At 39.8% G+C, this 22,342-nt stretch overlaps 1 protein-coding gene across 1 annotated transcript; it reads left to right on the top strand.

Moving 5' to 3' along the window:
* The first annotated feature begins 33 nt into the window (after positions 1–33).
* Positions 34–22,177, top strand: gpam (glycerol-3-phosphate acyltransferase, mitochondrial). The gene is made up of 21 exons (XM_073489639.1): positions 34–192; positions 4,769–4,905; positions 5,093–5,212; positions 5,966–6,039; positions 7,532–7,645; positions 7,887–8,036; positions 8,205–8,304; positions 9,022–9,158; positions 9,885–9,984; positions 12,525–12,737; positions 12,953–13,066; positions 13,245–13,330; positions 14,925–15,037; positions 16,155–16,225; positions 17,217–17,484; positions 17,585–17,742; positions 17,990–18,067; positions 18,220–18,357; positions 18,448–18,637; positions 18,840–18,898; positions 18,997–22,177. Exons 2-21 carry the CDS (start codon positions 4,822–4,824, stop codon positions 19,111–19,113), a joined length of 2,484 nt encoding a protein of 827 aa, XP_073345740.1. The 5' UTR covers positions 34–192; positions 4,769–4,821; the 3' UTR covers positions 19,114–22,177.
* The last annotated feature ends 165 nt before the right edge of the window (positions 22,178–22,342 follow it).

Below are 22,342 nucleotides of genomic sequence, written 5' to 3'. Positions count from 1 at the left end.
TACCAAAACACCAGCGGTCCTCCAGCCTCCTGTCACACGCGTTTATCTGTGAGAGCTGAGCCGTCCGCTGCTCCGAGCCGAGTGGGACTCTTATAGGGGAATACACGGGCGCTGAAAGGACCCAAACGCTGGCTGCGGTTTTGTCGACGGGTTTATTTTTGAGATATGAGTCAGCGTAACACAATATTCAAGGTAAGTGGGGATTTCGTTCTCGCGAGCCCGGCTAGCGAGCGAGCGAGCGAGCCGAGCTAGTGCTAGCTAACTACATCGCTACCAATGAAGTAACTGCCGCGCGTGTATTGTCATGGAAACAATAACTGTACTGTAACGTTAGCTAGCTTACACGACGTCTTTGTGACCGGATAAAGCCAAGTCACGTCAGGGCCCATTTTAGTGGCATAACCTCGCGTTAGCCGGTTAACTTTACATTGACATTGAGTTCAAGAGGACCCTTGCAAGTATGGGGGGGGTTAACGTCTAAGCTAACCTTGGCTGGCCGCGTCAGCTCCACTGACAGCTAATTCATTTAACCACTTTTCTAACGTCATGCTGGATGGACTCCTTTCTAGGTATCGCGAGTCCCTTAAGCCCGAACGTAAGGTCTGCCTCATGAGGCTCGGCAGCATGCCATGCAGTGTGCCGACAGAGACAGAAAACTGCACAAGTCATCGTTTATTAACTCAACACGAACCTCCGAACGGAGCAACTAGAGCTGCTTAGCCTGCTCTGATGAGGAGACTGCAGCCTTAACCAAACCAACCGGCGTTATTTCTGGTGGCCAAGCCGATGATCAGACTGGCCGGTTTGTGCCATTGTTGTCTGCATGGCTAGTTATCTGCACAGCCCATCTGTCACACAGAGACTTCTCCTGTTTGACCTGCTTATTGCAGACAGCTTGGAGCGTATGAGACGGATTAACCCAGTCCTGTACAGTGTGTATGACCAGGGATGTTTTTGCCATCTGAAAGATGAATCGTATGTGATTTAGTGGGAGATACTGTAAGCCCCCCACCCCCCACCCCAGCATAGTACAGTATATTTGATTATTAACACATGATGTTATCTTTTCTTAGCATCTAAAGTTGGTGAAAGGACAAAGTAATCATAGACATAAACAAAACCACTCCTCAAAGGGGCACTAAGTAGTTTTGGAGTAGAAATTCAAACTCAGGATTTTAATTTTTACAATAATATTGAGGTCATAATACAAACTCATAAGCTAGAAAGGTGGCAGGGTCTGCCAAATATAAACAAAGTAAAACAGGATGAAATTGTCACGTACTTCAAGGTCAGTTTGTTTATTCGGTCATGAAAACGGAGAAAGCTTGTTTATTTAGTTTGTTTAGGCATAATGAAATCAGTCAGTGAAGATTTTTCTCATGCCAAAAATATATAGTGCACCTTTAATATGTACCTGTCTGTAAATCTACAAGATCCAATCATGCATTGGCTGGTGGGAGTAGATAAATATCGGATATTGGTAAGTGCTTCCTGGTGCATTCCTAAAAATAACACACTAGCAACATACTGTATGTCATCTGAATCCTTGTCAAGCTGATTCAAATTATTTGAATGCCAAGATGGCTATCACATAAGTATTTTGCCCTTTCAAGAATAATAAAGGGGACAATATAGCCTTACTAGTCTACGTTCATCAATAGTTGCTTACATGGAAACTTTAATGTTTCATTTTGGATGCCTGCACCTGTTACTTAATCCCCACAGCTCCTCATTCTCCAGCCCCTTTGTTTTGCTTCCAACAAAGTCACCCCATCAAGAGGAGTACTCTCGGTCATTGACCCTTTTGAAAACCCAGCTTCCCCTCATCGGTGTGTGTATCACATACTACACATACTCTGAGTGCATTCAGCCTCTTCTAGGTTCTAGTTAGGCAAGGACATTTTGGCCCAAATGTCTGCCAGCTCCCTCAGACTTATTATTCACAGAAAGATGGGTCTACACTGTCCCTAAACTGACACACATACTCTACACTGTTTGCTGTCAAAACGTTCATTCATACAGTGACTCAGTGACCTATTTCCAGTCTAATGAGCGGCACTGACCCAGGTGTTTCTTTGTCAACTACCTTTGTACTCTCTTTGCACTTTGTGTCACAAAAAGCAGTTCACTGATAAATGTTGCAATTGACATTTGCAATCATCAGAGGATATGTTAATTATGGCCTGTTGCTCTTATCTGTCATGATTGAACATAGCTCCAGTCAAGTGTCTTTCAACCAGCATTGACATGTATAGAATGTGGGGCCAAACAAACCAAACCCCAGTGTGTCCCACTAGAGTGACCATCATCTCATTTAACACAGGCAGAGTGGGACAATGTCAAAGTTTTCTTTTGTCTTGTCGGTAGGGATTTGGGGCCCAGACGCTGTCCACCTCCATTGTTATAAAAGGTTAACAAGACAGTAACCAGTATAGTGTGTTATTGGTGACATAAGGACCTGAAATAGTATTTTACAGCGTTTTAATCTTCACAATGTCCTCTGAAAATATCAGCCGAATAAATCCCTGCAACAAAGTATAAAGTATAAGAAAAAACTTCCTACAGATGATATTCCACAAAAACAAAATGTAATTTTAGAGATATAATAGCCAGGGTTGCAACTAATGATTATTTTTATTGTTGACTAATCCGTCTATTATTTTCTCTATTAATCAGTTTTTTTGGTCTATAAAATGTAAGAAAATGGTAAAAATGTCGATCAGTGTTTCCCAAAGCACAAGATGAAGTTTTATTTTGTCCAAAACCCCAAAGATATTCAGTTTACTGTCACAGAGGAGTAAATAAATCAGAAAATATTCACATATAAGAAGCTGGAATAAGAGAATTTTGACTTGTTTTGCCTAAAAAATAACCACAATGATAACAATAGTTGGTGATTTATTTATTAGTTGACTATTAATCAATTAATTGTTGCAGTTTTAATGATAACAATTGTTATTAGACCAATGTATTCCCATATAAATGTTAAAGAAATTGCCTATATCTCTATTTCAGATGTACTTATTGTAAGTCGCTTTGGACAAAAGCGTCTGCTAAATGCCCTATATATAAATGTATTTCATAGAACTATAGTACTATATTGCCTGAAACTGTCAAGGTGGCCTCTAACAAATACTCAAACAGCCCAGACCTGATCAGAGTAAATACTCCTATTATACTTACTAAGCCATTAAAATGATTGAATACCAATCCAGGAGTTAACTAACCTGTAACAGATATTTATAGAGCTAAAGCAAATGCGATAGTGACTCATCCCGAACCTCGTCTGGGTTGTTGTCCAGGTTTCACTAATATGATGTGTTGTTGAGCTGCACAACTTGATGGGGTGTGATTTTTGTATTATGAATCTAGATAACCCGCTCTAGTCCATCAGATAAAGTCCTGTGTACTCACTGGAAAATTGTTTGGCATGTGTAAACTTGTCAGTTTTACCTGTAATGTAACTGCAGCTTCCGGAGATAAACAGGTTACTTTTATTTTTTGCTTGCTTTAATGGCAAATTTATAAGGAACAATTTAGTTTGACAAAGTTAATTTGAGTTCAACTTTTTGTACATTTGAAGTTTTTGTGAGTTGAAATCAAATATGGATGAATTATCATGATCATGGTACAGGCAAGTCAGTTGTTTGTTGTCTGAAGATGGTTGAGTGGCTGTGTCCTACCCATCAACTGTGGTATACCAGTATTAAAAATAGCCCAATAGCAGAAGTTGTCATGTGCATGAAGAAGTTGCAAAAGTAACACCAGCATGAATAAATCCAGCCAATTAATTTGTACAAAAGACATTTATTTAAAGTAGGACTGTTACCTGCTTATTCCCATAGGTAGTTCAGTCTCAGATGATTGGGCGTGTAATGCACATTGCTTTCTGCTCTGGTTTGTTGTCAGTTACTCAAACCACAGCAGACCAGCCCACTATTTATAATAGTGTATGGGGACTAGCGAAACAATGTAACCCTGACAATACTCAAAAAAAATCTGGTCTAACTGGAGCAAACAGGTGTTGTGTAAACTCAACTACTATCATACTATCAGGGTGATGCATCATGTGGGAGGGGCCCTGAGGCAGCACGGCGTGTGATAAGCTTTCCTGTTGAAGTGAGGCTGGTGACATCTGGTTCACGCTCTGTGCTCATGCGCTTAAAGTGCTCAGCAGAGGCAGATGTTGCAGCATGTGGAGAGCTACATGTATAGATTACAGCACAAATAATGTGTTTCTATTGTAGAAATCTGAACCAATCCCTTTGTTGCACAGTTTGTGCATTGAAGGTTTCATTCACCAATTAGTCTAAAACTTGCTAATTGAGTGATTTCTTTACATTCAAGTCTAGATATTTATCTACCAATCTGTATTGCAGTAACATTTGAGCACCTTGTTATGTTTATTATTTAGAATAAGTAGTCTAGTAGTCTAGTCTAAATGATACCAGCTGGTTAAGAATCACAGGAAGTGAAGTTAATAGAAAAAAAATAGACAAAATCACATTAGAGCACATTAAAATTCTGACAATGAGGTAAAGATGAAGATTCAACACCTACATCTGCTATAATCTTCCTCTGGTATCACTAGTTTCTTCTTAATATTTTCATGCTTGTCTATTTATATTATGATCTGATTGACTTGTGGTGCCACACAAAACAGGAATTAAAATATTGTCTATTGTAAGGTAAATTATGAGGTAATACTATGACTTTGAGAAAGATAGCTTGCTATATCATCTGACATGATGTCCTTGTGTCTTTCCAGCTTGCCAGCTAGTGGTGTGTGATCTGGAGGGAGAGGAAAGGACAGCAGAGAATATGGAGGTGTCAGATGGCTTGCTGCTGCAGGTCAACAATGGAGAGCAGTGGTGTAACCGCTGGAAACATCCCAATGAAGATTCGGTAAGCCACAGATCAACAATTTATCTTCATAATTCCATTAAACAGTAGCATCAACATTACACATCCTGCCATATCATAGGTGTTTAATCTTTTCTAAGTGTATCTGTGTTCCTTATACAGATCCATTTCTGTGTGTTTGTTATTCTTTTTAACTTTCAATGATTTTTGTGCGGTTCTGTGTTCTAAGGACCGCAGCACCAGCCCGTCTGTCCTGCGCTGCGTTACCAGTACATGGAAGGAGGGTCTGCTGAACAGAAAGAGGCCCTTTGTGGGCCGTTGCTGTCACTCCTGTACACCACAGAGCTGGGTAAAGTTACACAACAGCTAATTAACTCCAACACAAGTCCATTTGCTGAAGTCTAGTCAGGTCCAGAGTATTATCTGTTCTGATATAAATGAAGAAAAGGATCAATATCTAGTGTGCAGCTCTCGCCAAAAACAATTGATTGTGGCTGTTTGAAGACACAAGAAGGCCAGTCTTACTTGGTTTGTCTCTTAAAGATGATACAAACATTGGCCATATAAGTTTAGTGTGGTGTGGGATTTGTTTTAAAATATGTTGGGTTATTTTTACATATTAAAACATTTCTTAACACATTTCTTTAAAAACAATGTGTGAAGCACTACTAAAAGCTCCAGAGTAAGTTTTTCTGCAGCAGTGGTAAAAAGAAAATGAGTGGTGTGATAAATAACATGCAAGAAGATAATGAAATGGCATGAGGGAGACAATTTTTTCTGAACTACTGCATAGATTACTGTCAAGCAAAATCAGACCAGACTGTAAATCTTGGGCCAATCTGACGACTATCTCAAGATGAGACATTGATGGCTCCATCTTGCTTAGCTCTGAAGATTGCTCATCTGGAATCCAGTCTGCTTTACTTGCAAATACTTGTCCTATAATGAACCAGTACTTGTCAAAGATAGCAAAATGAAACTCAGTGTAGCCATATGTCTTTATTCCTTAAATTTACAAACCGGTCACTGTCTCTAAACTTCTGAGTTATGTTGAGATCCCATATATTCTTCATAATAATGATCTTTTTTGTTTGGGTCCCAGGAGAGACTGTTCAACGCCAGTATTCCATCTCTGGGACTACGCAATGTCATCTACATCAATGAAACCCACACCAGGTAAACAAAGAAACATCTTCTCCATTATAATTTCACTTCCTTCCACAGTATTTGGCTCTGAGCAGTCCATTGGCTTGGCAAGAGGAACATATTCAACCTATGGAACCTTTCATTTGTTGCTTTGGCATTTGATGACTCTTAATTTGCGCCTCACAGCAACAGCAAGAGCTCCAACTCTTGCTGTGTAGTACAATCAATGCTGGCCTCCTTAACAACCTGTGTATAATAAATGGCTTTAATTCAAGAGGACCCACCTGTGAAACAGAGGAAAGGTAGACAGATGAATAATTTAATGTGTTTGTCAGTTGACACCAGACACATGCATCCAGTGACTGACCTTAGCACGAAGGCACCTTTTTATACCGCAATCCTAAATAATATCAACATGGAAGCAGTTGATATTATTATATATAGTATTCTATATTAGTATTCTGCATCCTGTTAAGATCTAGACAGAAACATCCTGAAGCCAAGATTGGCTGATGTCAATATGGACAAATTGGTGTAGTTAGTTTTGTCTTACACAGTCATTGTGGTGTGTGTGAGCTTAGCAAGGTGTAACAAAACTAACATTAACACAGCCATTGTCGTCATTGAGAAAGCTGTATGTAATGGATATGTGAGCCACAGCTGATCTCTGGTTCCTGAAAATGTGTTGAATTACCAGGAAATCGGTGTAACCACGTTTTGTCTCATGACTCTGGCAGTCAGTTTTATTTTGTGATAGAGACATTTTGATTTTTGAGAAGTGTTGTCACAGATGTTTCTATAGTATCAACAGATACTTAAATAACATATTCTACACAAAATATGGTGTTGCATTCATGAGTGTAGCCATGCATTTTGTCTATTTGAGGATGTGTTCTCTTCTTAAAGCCCAGTACAGATATTCACAACGAGACAAAACCATTTTAGAACACTGAAGGGAGAAGTTTCAGCGATGTGAATGTCTCAGTTCTCATCTTGACACAAGCCAGCGGATGTTTGCCTGTTAAGTTGCTGGTGGCTGGTTCAAGAAACTAAGACATGTTTATAGCCAGTCAACTTGTAGGGAAGTCAGTTCAGAGTTTTGGACGGGGAAAGAGAAATCATCTCATTAATTTGGTTGAAGAACAGCTGTGTTCTGCACTGCCAACCTTTTCCTCTGCTCCACACATTTGCTTCACACTCACCTTTTGTTTTTGCCATTTCATCAATACTAGGAATTCAGCTGTAGTAAGGAACTCCATATGACTGTGCTCAGTCATATTTTAAGATGCTACAAATCCTATCCAGCTACAAGAAAACCTGAAATGTGGGCTGTTAGACAGAAGTGCAGAAAGTCGTTACTATGGAAATAATCGACTGTCTCATCTACTCACATTGGTGTGAACTGGCAGGTTTTCAGAACGTTGCAGACTTGTCTCGTCCTGAATTTTTGTTCTGAACTGGCCTTTGCATGTTTCTGTGCATTCATCTGTGCACATGTGTTTCTATTTATGTGCTCATGCAGACAGCGGGGGTGGCTGGCGCGCAGGCTGAGTTATGTGCTGTTTGTCATGGAGAGAGATGTCAACAAGGACATGTTCACCAGGAATGTAGTGGACAACGTGCTCAACAACAGCAGGTCAGAGTCAACATAACATGAGACATTGTTGGAAAATGACATTGAAGTTCAACTGAGCCTTCAAACCTGGGGAAAACTTGCATTCTTAAATTACGCTGGAAATGGAAACACTCATTTGGGGATAAAGTGTACAAAAGAAGGTTAATTTAAATTTTAATAGGAAAAATGCTGCATTGAGATGTTTCAAATGATGGTGTTTGTAGGCCAGAAGATGTTAAAGCTGTGATTATGTCCATCGCAGGGTAGAGAGTGCTATTGTGGAGGTGGCCACAGATCTGGACGCTGCAGCCAGTCAGTCTGGCCAGGAGCAGAAAGCTGTCAGTAAAGTGAAGCAGAAAGCCAGGGCATTCCTCCAGGAGATGGTGGCCAACATTTCACCAGCCTTTATCAGGTACATATATCATGTATTATTTATTCCATAATATACTAAATGAATTGTAGACAGAATAAGTGCATGCCATTATGTTACCATAAACTAAAATGGACTAGATTTTTGACACAAGCTAAAGTTTTGAACTCTTTGCTTCTGTTCCACATCTTCACTTGTCTTTTTGTTCAGGTTGACAGGATGGGTCCTTCTGAGGCTCTTTAATGGTTTCTTCTGGAGCATCCAGATCCACAAGGGCCAGTTGGAAATGGTCAAGAAAGCTGCCACAGAGGTCAGCAGCAACTACACATACAAAGAAAATGGATTGTACCGTTACAACATGATCTAATATGCACATTTGTGACAGATAAACACAGAGTCTAATGCCTTGGTCACCCTATACGAGATATAATGTACTGTACTGTTCACACTTGACTGACTTATTGACAGTCACAGAAATACAAGCGAGAAGTTATTTTTGCACTGATTTGCAGCGAAATAAAGAAAATAATATAGGTGAGAGAGTTGGAGATAAATCAATATTTTTGCAATAAAAACGCAGAGCAACACAACCAGATATTGAGATATTTTTTTTGGAGTGTCTGCGGGACATCAGCGATGTCTCTTATTGCGACTTTGAACACATCGCTCTTGGTGATCTTTGTTTAATGGAGCACTGCTTTGTCTCTGATCTGGAACTTTTGTTGGCGATCTCTAAAAACCAGTGGAAAATCAGGACTGTAATCCTGCAGTGTGAACTAGGTTTTCACAAACTGATGCAAAGACATGCACACTTTCTGTGTTCATGTGCACAGTCTTACTTACTCTTAGCTATGTGTTTATTACCATTTTTATCATCATTACAGTCTTAGGTGATGATCGTCAATATACTTTTCTGATGGATACATGGTAAAAGTATATTATGTTTATTGTAGAAAAATCATATCCAACATAATTTTTTAAAATCACTAACTGGTTAATTTTAAAATCATCTGTCTTGTCTTTTCAGCAAAATGTGCCCATGGTCTTCCTGCCTGTACACAAATCCCACATCGACTACCTGCTCATCACCTTGATCCTGTTCTGTCACAACATCAAAGCCCCGCACATCGCTGCTGGAAACAACCTAAGCATCCCTATCCTCAGGTAAAAGACCCACGAAGCCTTGTGTCAAGTTTGATCTGGAAATAAAAGTGATTTTCTTCTCTCTGTGAGTTAAAACACGCAAGGATCAGTTTGATATCACAAGAAAGGGAATTATTTGGATATAGATCAGAGAGGAATTAAAGCTGAACTAAAGAGTGAGACTAAAGATTGACACTGATTTCACAGTGAGGGAATATAAATGACCGTGTAGCCTGACAACAGGTTGTGAATCTGTTTAATCCTAACATGCTTCAAAAAGTATTTGAGGTTCTTAAACTGAAAACGGGTGCTAATACAGGCCCCAGATGTATCAGCCTGAACCATCTTTATTTAAAACCACCAGAAACAAATTTACCACCTCATGCTTTCGGGAGTAAGATACAGAAGATGGAATATTAAGGAAATGAAGAAGTGAAGAAGAAGTCTTTTTAAAAGCATTTAAGAAGAATGTTATAGGTTACAGGTTCAGCATGTAAGTAACTAAAAATCCATAAATAAAGGCAGGAATTGGATGCCAACTGGTTTATTCCAAATTGTAGGGAACCACCTAATGTGTGTTCAGGTGTCAGCAACAATTTTGTTATTTATATCACATTAAATCATCACAATAATCACAATTCTTAAAGAGGAATACCTACAGTAATCACAGTGACAACATAATCGAAAACGATAATGATGTCTTTACAGTTAATGTTGAAAGTTTGATCAGACTTTCTTTGTTTTTAGTACTCTTATCCGTAAACTTGGAGGATTCTTCATACGACGGAAAATGGAGGAGACGGAGGACGGGAAGAAAGACATTCTGTACAGGTCGCTCTTACAAGCAGTAAGTCCCAAGAGTCTACTTGTCTTCTACAGGAAAGGCTGGTCTAACACATCGTTCCTATATTCAGTTAATGTATGCGTGTTTTTTTTGTTAGCATGATTTATTATGTAACTGAAGGTTGTCTTCATGCTTCTCTACTCTGTGTGCTCTTTGCATTCCCAAGTGATTGAGAGTAAAAAGCGTGGGTTACGTAATGTCAGCCCAGCTCTTTCATTTTCTCTTTTTCTAGTCTTCATTTTAAGGTGTATTGTACAATCAGTCTTTGCACGGATTGATCATGCAATTTTACATACTAGAGCATTTTAACATCAAACTATATGCTGTAAACTTTGCTCTGTGGCAAGATGGGTTTATACATCTGTGGTCTCTCTTCATTACCCACTGTTGTACTGATGAAGCCAAGGGCGAAATAAGCCTTGTCACTTCGTTCAGGCTTTGTTTGGTATCCTTGTTGCACCACATGTGATAACTCCATGCCCCCCCTCACCCCTCACTTTAGGAACTACTGTTCTAACATAATCAGATATATTGGCGTTAATGACATATGATATCAAATGAAAAGTGTAACCTGATGGATATATCAGTTATAAGTGTAGCACAGATGTCACAGTTTTAACTCCTGTTACTATTAGTCTAGGTCAGGCCTGGGTTAAATTGTGAGGGGATAATAATTTTAGTGATGGATAGTTTTGCCTTTTAAATATCCAGAAATCTGATGGTAAAATGGTTGACATATTGTTTGTGAGCATTTTAATCAGTGTAATTAAAATGCTAAGAAGAAAAGTAAGCTAAGAATTTGTTGCCTTAGTAATTCAAGTCTTTCCAGTAGAGCTGCAACGGTTAGTTCATTGAAAGAAACGCACACTATTTTGACAATCAGTAAATTGTCTCAGTTATTTTTAATCCTGAATGTTAAACATTTGCTGGTTCCAGCTTCTTAAATGTGGGATTTGCTGCTTTTCTACTTAATTTACAATAGTAAGTAGAGAGTCTTTGGTTTGACTGTTGGTTGGACAAAAGAAGCAATTTGAAGGTGTCAGTTTGGGCTCTGGAAAATTGAGACGAGCATTTTTCACATTTTTATCACCGTTTATGGACTATTAACCTTAAAGGGGATTAGGAAGATTAATCAACAGTGACAATAATTGTTAGTTGCAGCCCTACTTTCCACCCTGGTGTGTGCATTTTACATCTCTCCTAAGAAAGTCACGGGGGCAAAAGCTGTTTGAATGGGCTGAGTGAGAAATTAGCCGCTGATTAAACCTTGAATCTGAACTTTTTGTTCAGCACCAGTACTTGGATGATGTGGCTTAACAACAACCTTCTAACAAGAAAATCTGATGTAGCACAAATGTGAATGGCTACTCATGTTAATATAAAAGCTTTGTCATCATAAGCTACTTGTAGAATGAAGTCTCCTAATGTGCTTTCTACTAAGTAGCAAGGCCTCTTAGTTGATCTAATTATTTGTCCCAATCTCTCTAGTTTGAAAATTGCTGTTAATTTGTGTGTTTAGAGTCTGTGGAAGAGAGAAAGAGGAGCCATGAAACCAACAAAGACTGTGCATTGTACCTCTAAGATAATGTGTATTGCCCCCCTCAGATAAAGACATGAGCAACTGTTGGAAATGATGACCTACATTTTATCCCTTATCTACCAACAATATTTTACCTCACATTCCACAAAACAGATTATACATATTTTCCACCATATTTGTAGAAAGTGGAGCACAGAACACTTACAGATAAGATTTTAATCTGGCATGCCTGTGTCACTTGCACAAATGTAATTAGCCGAGCTCCTTCACGGGCAAAAGTGCAAGCTGTATATATAAAAAAAAAAGAAGCTGTGTGCTGCTCTAATTTCAGTTGCTCTGGTGAAAGCTGAACCTGGATGTCTGTCCTTTCTCACAGCTAAAGGCCACAGGCTGCAGTCCATTTCAGGACAAAGCTTCTCTTCTCAAAAGTGTCTACATAGCAAGAGACAGCTGTGTACATACTGTACTCAGATGGATACCGATACACAACATGGTAGAACTTGGCACATTCCCAGTTCTCTGCGGTGTGTTTAGGGGTCAAACTGTTGCTTACCACCACTCATTTTTAACTTGTATGCAGGTCGCATATACTGCGGCTGCACAGCACTCGCATTGCCACACTTCAACCTTGCAATGGAGTCAATGTCGTTCTTTCTTTTTTCCCTGTCAAAGAAGGGCTGGGAGATATGATATTTTCATTGGTCGCACTGAAAAAATTAGGCCTTTAAAAATATTTTTAATACACACCAACTGGGTGTGTAGACAGTTGCCTTTGAACAAATGTATTCCTGTTTACAATCATTTACATAATTTGTTAAAATATATAATTAAGATGTTTTACTCAGTGCACCTAAATCATTGCAACAGTGCAACCAGTGTAAAAAGTTAGTCTGGAGCCCTACCTTAAAATTGTACTTAGCAAGTATAGTACTTGAGTAAATTGTCTGACCTCTTTTCATTCAACTTTATTCCCTGTTCTGACTTTCACATTTTCTTCCTTCAGTATACGGAGGAGTTGTTGCGTCAGCAGCAGTTTTTGGAGGTCTACCTGGAGGGTACCCGCTCCCGCAGTGGCAAGCCGTCTACGGCGCGTGCAGGCATGCTGTCCCTTGTGGTAGACACGCTGTGCACTGGGTCCATCGCAGACGTGCTGGTGGTGCCAGTTGGCATCTCCTATGATCGTATCATTGAGGGCAACTACAATAGCGAGCAGCTGGTACGTGCTTTGATGATGTCTGTTGTTTTTGTGCTTTTGACTGGCAACATACAGAAATATAGAATAGACGTCATATTATTTGGGAAATTTTAGCTGTAGGGTAGTGCGAGGACAAAAGGTTTTGTAGATAACTTTAACCCTTTAAGTCATATATATGTTGTGATGATGATTATCAAGTCTGCATTGTTACCATCTGAACTTCTTAATCCCTTCAGGGCAAACCGAAGAAGAATGAGAGTTTGTGGGGAATAGCATGTGGAGTGTTCAGGATGCTGAGGAAAAACTACGGCTGTGTGAGAGTTGACTTCAACCAGCCCTTCTCCCTAAAGGTGACTGATCTCAGTATGATTGTTGATTTTGTTGAAAAACTCAAAATGTTGCAATCTTTTAATGAAACATCATGCTTTCTTTTGGTTTTTCAACATATGTATTGCAAAAAAATCTAAAGTATTAACAGAGAAAATAATAAATGTGGCTTTGTAATGAATCTCTGTGTGTCAAATGTAGGAGTACCTGGACTCCCAGAGAAGCCGCCATGTTCCACCACCAGTCTCCCTGGAGCACACCTTGATGCCCACCATCATCTCTGCTCAGTAAGGGCACTCACACTGTCTCCTCACTCTGGCAATCAGTTATATCCTCCTCTGAGCGATGCACATGCAGACACCATCAGTCCCACAGTCCCACCTGTAATATCATGAACCCTCCCTCATGTCACAGACTTGACTTCTCCCTCCTGCTACTTCACAGCAGGGTTTGTTATCTGACATCTGAGCACAGCACTTGAGTTAGCATTGGCAGGGGTCAGTATATTTCAGTGCTGTCCCTTCATAATAAAACTGATACAGACGCACAGGGACAGCAGTGTTTCATCCCAGCTGGTCTGGAGTCACAAGTTCAGAACTCATTCCAGCAGAGTCGACTGAAAACACTGTCTTGAAAATATACGGCATATAGTTAGTTGAGACTTAAGAAGACTGTGTTGTAAGCCAAGAAATACAAGTAAAGAGTAAAAGTGAGCAGATACCAGTTTAGGAGGGAACAGGTAAAGGTAACACCCTTCTTGTGAAAGACTTTCCCCACATGTTTTGATGATGATGGTGGTGGAGGAGAGCTCTGTCTTGACACGTCGCTCCAGTGTCACCCATGTATGTTCAGTTGGTTTGAGATCTGATGATTGCGATGTCCATAGCATATGATTCACATCATTTTCATATTATCATGGGATAAAGGAGATCACCCAGAACAGCTTTGTATTGATTTGTAGTGACACAAACAATTCCAGCAAAAAGCCCCCCGCAGCATTACAGCCACCATTTCTAATTCCTTTTATTCTCTACTTGTAGTAGTGTAGTGTGACGTATATCCATTTAATTGTTAAAGATTAATGTTTTTCATTCTTAAGTTAGTTACTTCACCTGTCACATTTAGTTTTGAATATATTGTTAACAGTATTGACCATTCGTCTTTGTATTTAATGTGTATACATTTAAAATGAATGTTTTTTCAGAGCTTATGTTGGGTTGCTATGGCTCTTTAAACTCAGTGACTGACGTACACTGTCTAAAGTAAGCAAGCAGTAAAGTTCATTGCTCATAAACTTGACGGTGCTTTTCTTCAGTTTGGTAGCCACCTAGGCTAGCTGATTGGCTAATCATACAAACATACAATGACAAACAGTAAATACTGTTAACAGTATGTACAAAGCTAACTGTGAAAGGCAAAGTTACTAACGGAAGGAAGGATGAAAAAACACTGTGATTACAAAGGTGTAAATCTGACAGGAAGTGAACAGACGTGCAGTTGATAAATATAGGTCACACACATTGTGCAAGCAGAAAATTTGTCACCTGTCTGTAAATAATCTATTCAAATTTATATTGGTGGCATCTTTTGTTCGCTTTCTCACCTTCTCAGGCAAGTTCTGTGAGATCAACTGGTGTAGTGTTTGTTTTGACATGAAAACCACCTTTTTAAATCATGTATACCACATCAAGCAGATACGATAAGGCTGGTTGAACATAGCTTACCTATATTTTGTGTGTGGGTTTTCCCCTTAGCATGATTTATTATGTAACTGCAGATTGTCTTCCTTCCTTTTCTGCTCTGCGTGCTCTCTTTATTCCAGAGTGACAGAGTCACATTCATCAAACAGTGTGTTTACACGTTGAGTTATTATTCTTCCAGACCCGATGCTCAGCTGTTTGAGGGGCAGGAGGAAGAGCAGCTGAACCGAGAGCTGCCCGACGACATCTTGAGACGACAACTTATTAACAACCTGGCCAAGCACGTCCTCTTCAGTAAGAATCTCTCAACTCCACAGCGGTGGATTTACCACCCCCTAACTATAGCCCTGTTGCATATTTAGGGATCATTATATTTTTAGTTTGGAGTATAGAAAGACCTGAAGGTCATGAATCGTCATAGTACTATCCTATTTAAAGTCTCCCTACCAGGATGCTACATTCAGTTAAATGCCTTGTGGCACTATGTAGCCCATCACATCCCATTTGGAGCACATTTGCTTCTTTATTCAGCATTCCTCTTTTATCCTCTTCTTCTGCACGCGCCTCCTTTTCACCCTTGTGTTAAAGGTGCACCTGCTTGAGCTAAAGCATCACGCATGATATACTATCCTTCATACTGGCTCCATTAATTGAAATCCTACACAGCACAGCATCAGTCCATCGGTTCCACATCACTCAGGGCTTTTTGCCCCAGGGTAGCACTACAGAAACCGGTTCTTCCCAGCTCATTCAGCTGCATTCTCCTACACTAGGCCCTCTTTGCTCTTTACTCCCAGCCAATCACAAAGCCTCCAGCTGGATGGCATGTTGTTTTCAGCCAATAAGGTTGAAGGGGAGGATAGAGAGGCAGAGGAGGGGAGGAATGCAGTACCACAAATGTTTAGCTCCCCTGAACTTGAGCCACGCGCAAGATGACCAAAAGTAACCTGTGTCCTTAGACATGTATACACACACACTGCATTATTTTCTGTCTGTTCTCAGTTTTGGATCTTTTTAACCCTTTTTATGTGATAAGAAAATGTCATATTTGATCACCCAAGACAAACCTGGTACCTTGCACATTTTTTATATGATTGAGAAGTTTATTTTAAGACAGTAAAATTAGCAAAATCTATAATATTTAAAGTCTTGCAGCATATTTTTAGTCATAAATTGTCTCTTAATTGTTGTCCTAACCCCCCACCAGTGTCCTGTCTAAGAGACTTTCAAGTCAGATGCTTAGAAAAGCATTAACATGTTTTTTTGTCTTGTAAATTTGAAAAGTGTAAATATTTAGGGACAGTCTCTTCACTGTAAACCTAATTAAGACATGCTTGACAAGTCTCTGTTTTGATATTGTCCTCAGTCTGTTGTGTGTTGCTCATTATATCCTCATTGTATCTTCCCTCAGCGGCTAATAAGTCCTCAGCAATCATGTCCACCCACATCATAGCCTGTCTGCTGCTCTACAGACACAGACAGGTAAGCCATGTCCTCTTTATAACCTCCTCTCCTGGCGCTAAGCCACTGTATACTGCACCTTCCTTCCTTTTTCCTTCACCCCTCTGTTCCTCAGATTTCTCCTCTTTGTCTCTTTTTCACCACTCTCTTACACCGAGGTGATCCAAATGTCACAAAGCGCTGCATGGTAGTAATGAATGTCTCACTCTGTTAGTGATCTCGCTCTTCCTGCATCCTCCCTCACCACCTCTGTGCATCAGCGGTGAGCCTCTGCCCTCTGCAGGCACTCTGCTGTAAGTGGCAGCAGAATGAGGAATTGATCAGTGCTGCATATCACAAACTCAAGCCCAGTCTAGCCTTTTGTTGTACTGAATTTTGTACTTTGGACTTTATACTCAAACCACCCGTTCTTCAGATATTTTACCCCGTTTATCTGGAATAATTTACATTGTAGACTGAAACTTAACACACTGATATGGATATGGCAATTCAAAAAAATGTATTGGTTTTAGATATGACTGTTTGCATAACATGGTTGTATTTTTATTCTTTTTTAAAATACTCCGCCAGGGACATTTAAGAATACATTTATTTATTAGACTGTTGTCTACAGAAATGGTTTTTGTTACGTATTTACTAGAGATACACCGATTCCGATTTCTTAAGAACTATAATTAACAGCATACAGAAACTATTCATAACAATTCAACTGTATGTTTGTAATAAAACACTGACTATAAATTAACTAATAAAACTTACTGTTACTGAAATGTCTAAGTGAATTTTAACTCCCTCTTATGAGTACTTACACAGTGTATACTGGTATATCCAGGACTCTTATTGTGAAAGGTAAAAACAGAAGGCATTTTTAGATTTATATGTCCTTATTATCATTATCATTTTTATTTTGTTCTATCTGATTATTTATTTTGTACTCAGGTCTCAGTTGTAAATGAGATCTCAATCTTTATTTGACTTCCTGATTATAAAAAGTAAATATACTTTGCTCCAGGGGGTGGTGCTCTCCAAGCTGGTGGAAGACTTCTTCAACATGAAGGAGGAGATCCTGTCGCGGGACTTCGATCTGGGCTTTTCGGGAAACTCTGAGGATGTGGTCATGCGTGCCCTCCACTTGCTGGGAAACTGCGTTAACGTGACCAGCAGCGCAAACCGCAACGGAGAGTTCACGATCGCACCGAGCCAAACTGTACCGGCGCTTTTCGAGCTCAACTTTTACAGCAACGGCCTTTTCCATGTCTTCATTTCTGATGCAATCATCGGTACGTTGAGCTGAGAGTCTGTTCTTGTGTTCCACGTTCACTCTGGTGTATTGCTGATCTTTGCCCTGATGTTCGATGTTTCTTTATGATTTGTCTCCAGCCTGCAGCATCCTGTCACTGCAGCGAGAGATGGTAGTGGAATCGGAGTCTGATAACCTGCCCGGTGGTCTCAATAGCCTACCTCTCAGTCAGGAGAGACTCATTCGCAAAGCCGCCGGACTGTCCCACTTCCTTATCAATGAGGTGACTGTGGCACCGGTAAGTCTTGCGTATTGTAACGTTCGAGACACCTTCATGTCTCTTACCCTTTATTATTATGGGTCATTATTATGGGTGTAGTAATAACACATGCTTGTACTGATACTAGCCTGTAATATATCACATTAGTTAAGCAATCGGATTGTTTGTTTTTGTTTTTCCTGTTGATACTGTTGAGATTTAAAGAGATTTGAAACATGTTTTATTTCCTTTTTCATTTCTTCATCTCCTCCTCTCTGTCTTGCAGCCCTGTCAGACTATTTACCAGGTTTTCCACGATGCAGTGACCCGGTTGATCCAGTACGGAGTCCTCTATGTGGCAGAGGTCAGTTTACAGATACAAAACCTCACCGCTGGTGGACAAAAACAAAAGTAACAACTATGACTAATGCTGGAAGTTTACTCATGGTGAACATTCTGGGAATTGCTGTTAAGTATAATTGCTTACTGTATGTGTAATATGTGTTTGTGTGCCAGGAGGATCAGGAGGAACTGAGTCCCAGCCCCACAGATGAACCGTGGCCCAAAAAGTTCCCCGAACCCCTTTCCTGGAGAAGCGACGAGGAGGATGAAGACAGCGACTTCGGAGAGGAGCAGAGAGATCGCTACCTAAAGGTCTAGTTTAATAATATCCTTCTAAAAACACTGTTTTATAGTGTTTTATTGAAGCCAACTGACTTGACTTTCTTTTTTTCCATCAATCAGGTGAGCGTCTCTGCAGAGCACCAGGAGTTCTTTGTCTTCTTGCAGCGACTCGTCAGCCCCGTGCTGGAGGCCTACAGTGGGGCCGCGATCTTCGTCCACAGTCTGAGTCAGCCAATGTCTGAGTCCGACTACACCGGGAGGCTCTTCAGATACCTGCTCACCCGCACAGAGCGAGGAGTGGCTGCTTATGGTAATACTGCAACAATTCCCCACATACATACTGCCTAATTATTTCATGTATCATCCTTTGATACACAGAAAAGTTATTATTTAACCACACAAATGTGCTCACACTTCTATGCAAAAAAGGAGTTTAACTGCAAATTAACTCTGGATTATAATCAGGTTTTAATTGGTGTTTTTTGAGTTGTTTGTGATCTCTTCTTTTCCAGGTGAAAGTGCAACGCATTATTTGGTGAAGAATACAGTGAGGACTTTCAAGGAGCTCGGGGTAAGAGTGTGTTCCAAAATTGTTGATTTATCGCGGTTGTGTTGAATATCCAGGTCGTGATGTTAAGATTCACCTCCCGTGTTGTAATTTTTCCGTAGGTCCTGAAGGAGAGACGAGAAAACCGGGTGACGACTCTACAGCTGAGCAGCACTTTTCTACCTCAGGCCAATCGGAACAAACTCCTGCAGTACATCTTAGGTTTCACCCTGCTGTGACCGAGACACCTTTCAGACCCCAGGCTCCTTCCAACAAAGGGCTTCTACTGGTTACTTCTAAACAATCCCAGGTGCTACTCTGTGGAAAGCTTTACCAGGAAGTGCCTTCACGTAACAGCCGCTAACGGTTAGCTGTTAGCCGGAAGAGACTTGAAGCCAGTCTTCCCTTTTTGTTCCAGTCTACGACTCCCTGTCTTAGAACTGCATAGCTGATGAAACACCTGTATCGTTCTTTGAAGAGGTACCTCCCTTTGGGAACCTCATGTCGTGAAGTCATGAGGTTTTAATATGATCACGATTTTAAGATATACTCAAGCAGGTTAGTGAATAAGAATCACTTTTACAGCAATCTGAATAAATCAAGCTGCCTTTCGTCTATACAAGTGAACAAGCAAAATATGCATAGAAAATAATGGTAAACATTACCATCAACAAAGGCATTTTTATGTTGATTCTTTCTGCTCGTTTGTAAAACTGCTGTATTCTCTCGAGTGCGCTCCACTATCATACAGTAGAAAACATGTAAAATGTAGTTTGATGAAAGGCTCATTTTGAAAATTTAAAAACTGTACATAGACCACAAGAACAATGTCTCTCATTTATAGTGCATTTAATAAATGCACTCTTGTGTCATTGGATAGAAAGATTTTTCCCTGCAAAATGCGTACATATCCAGATTTTCTTTAACAAAAACAGTTGTCAAAATCGAATCCACCCTGTAGACAGCTTTGGTCAGTTATATTCCAGCAAATTAGTCCAGCCGTGCAACAATATATACTTGGCAAACACAAAAAGAACGAGCATCTACAGTTAAGTGCATTCAAACCACTAATATCTAAGTGCATTCAGTTCCACTTTTCGTTTTTGATGAAAAGTGACTTTGACCTCTCTGTTTAACACCTTTTTCACTTTTCAATGAATGTGACATAGCACAGCACTTACAATACCAGCCATCACATCCACTTAAGTTCAGATACAACAAGCTCAGAAGCTCTTTGGTCATGCCTTTCAGGTTCAGGGAAAGCAGAGATTTGGGATAACCTCCATTTTTGTTTCTCCCCTGATTCTAAACACACTGTATAGAAGCCGTTATAGCATCACTTCGCTCCAATGGTTGGGCATTCACAAGAAAGAAGAACTGCATAGTGTGGTGAAAATAAATGGTACATATCCGCTGTGTAATCCATCCCAAGAAAAGGTCAAGTCTGTAAGAGCTGGCTGTTTGTGAAAATAAGATATAGTGTCTCTGTTGTACTGTCAAGAAAGGAAGGGGAGGACGTCTTCCTCCTTTGGTTTCTTTTACATGCAGACTGCTGCAAGGAGCAGTGATATTTCTGAAAATAACGGTCCTTAACTGTCAAGTTTACCTCTTCTTTACTGTTCTTGGTTAAGATTTTCAAAATCAGTCTGAAATTGTCATAAAAACAAACTTAGGAGCCCATGATCAAAATGCATGTGACAAAAAAATGAGTCCGGCAGGTTGTGAATAAAGAAAATGTGTTGGTCAGGAACATTGAAAACGTTGGTGAAGATTCTCGGTCATCCAGGCCCTGGTATATCTAAGTGCTATACGAAGGCAACTGGACAAGAAGTGCAAGCAAGAAACTAAAGAAAATCAAGCAAATCCAGTTGCCTTCGTACAGCACTTAGATATCAAAAAACATACCAAAACTCCATCTGTGAAATTAAACCCTCATAGTGAAACCTCACTGCACAGAGCCTGTGCAGCTGCAGAACCGTTCTCATTTTAATTGTAAGATAAAGCCACAGGACTCAATATTTAGCTCTTGTCTATATATGTGTGTAAGTCTGCGTCTGAATAGATTTTGCATTGAACATTAATGTACAACATCCAAGCTAATGTTGGTGAATGAGTGCACACCAACTGACAGGAAGAAGAAGAAGGAGAGGGAGTGTGTTCGGAGAGGACAGAGTAAGTTTGATGAATTGTTGGTGCTTTGCGACGGGAGGCTGACCCAAATCCGTGACTGATGAAGTGAAGGCAGTCTGACTGATCTGAAATGACATTCTCGGTCTGTCAGGGCAATAAAGTAAACAGGAATTGGGTGTCTGTTGGTGTATATTTAAATGAATATTTGTGCTGAAAGACAAGTCTGCAACACTGCTGGTACCAGTTAACTTAAATGCTTTTTTCTAAACTTTATTTAATAATATAAACCTGCATATTTTCATGCAGTTTTGCAAATCTGTGTACAAGATTTTCCTGAAATGGAAAAAACTCGTGGAGGATTGGTGAGTGACACCCATAGCATGTTGAAGAACAGAAAAGTATGTTATTAAAATGGGAGTGTGGTCAGGGTGCGGCAAAAAATAATGAAGTTCAGCGGGAGCATCTTGACATTCAAAGCATTTCTGAGCCCACCGTCTGTATGAGTCCCCACACCGAGGGACCCCTCCGCCAAGATACAAACCACTTTATGTACTGTACTGCATGTTTCCTCTGGTCGCCTTTAATCATGGACACGTCAATGTGAACTCTACTTAACCTGAGAATTGTATTTTACAGTTTAGTGTGTGAATTGTGTCGCAGAGACCGATAGTTTTTTGTGTAGGAGATGAAATGTGTTACCTCTTGAATGTATCTCATCTGTCCCCATAAAGGTCAATGTGATATTATAGAATACTCAGTGGAGTCGGTACAGAAACGATGGGGATGGTTGAGACTCATCGCTACTGAAGCTGCATTAACGACATCCCTCTACGACTATGTAACTTTGTAGGATAAAAACAAAATGCCTGTATCTGGGGAGCAGGTGCCTTTTTAATGCACTGTAGTGTTCTTTGGTTGTTTTTTTTTTTTTTGGTTCTGTTTTGTGCATGTTAACAAAAGGTTTATTTCGTGTGAGTATCCAAAAGAACACTGTAGATTGTAACTTTAAAAAAAAAAAAATACACACAAGAGAACTTGTGGTTACTATAAGAAGAATCACCAGCTACTAAAAGAAAAATGTCACTTTTTTTTTTGTTCTTGCTTTCTCAAAGCAAAGCACAATTGGCATTATTGGATTTTGTTTTTAAATAAATTAATGATAGATTAACAGTTGTCTCTTGTCTGTCTTTTTATTTCATTCATTTTTATTGGAGGGGACAGTTAATGTTTAGGCAGCAATAACGGTATCATTTGTTTTTGAATACACAGCAATTAATATTATCGATTTCATCAATCCAAAAGCAGCTGTGCAATTACTTAATTACACACATGAATTGC

This window comes from Pagrus major, chromosome 20 (assembly GCF_040436345.1).
Source record: "Pagrus major chromosome 20, Pma_NU_1.0".
In the NCBI taxonomy this organism is placed as follows: Eukaryota; Metazoa; Chordata; class Actinopteri; order Spariformes; family Sparidae; genus Pagrus; species Pagrus major.
Note: the sequence above shows the minus strand (reverse complement) of the source record. Positions and strands in the feature narration are given on the sequence as shown.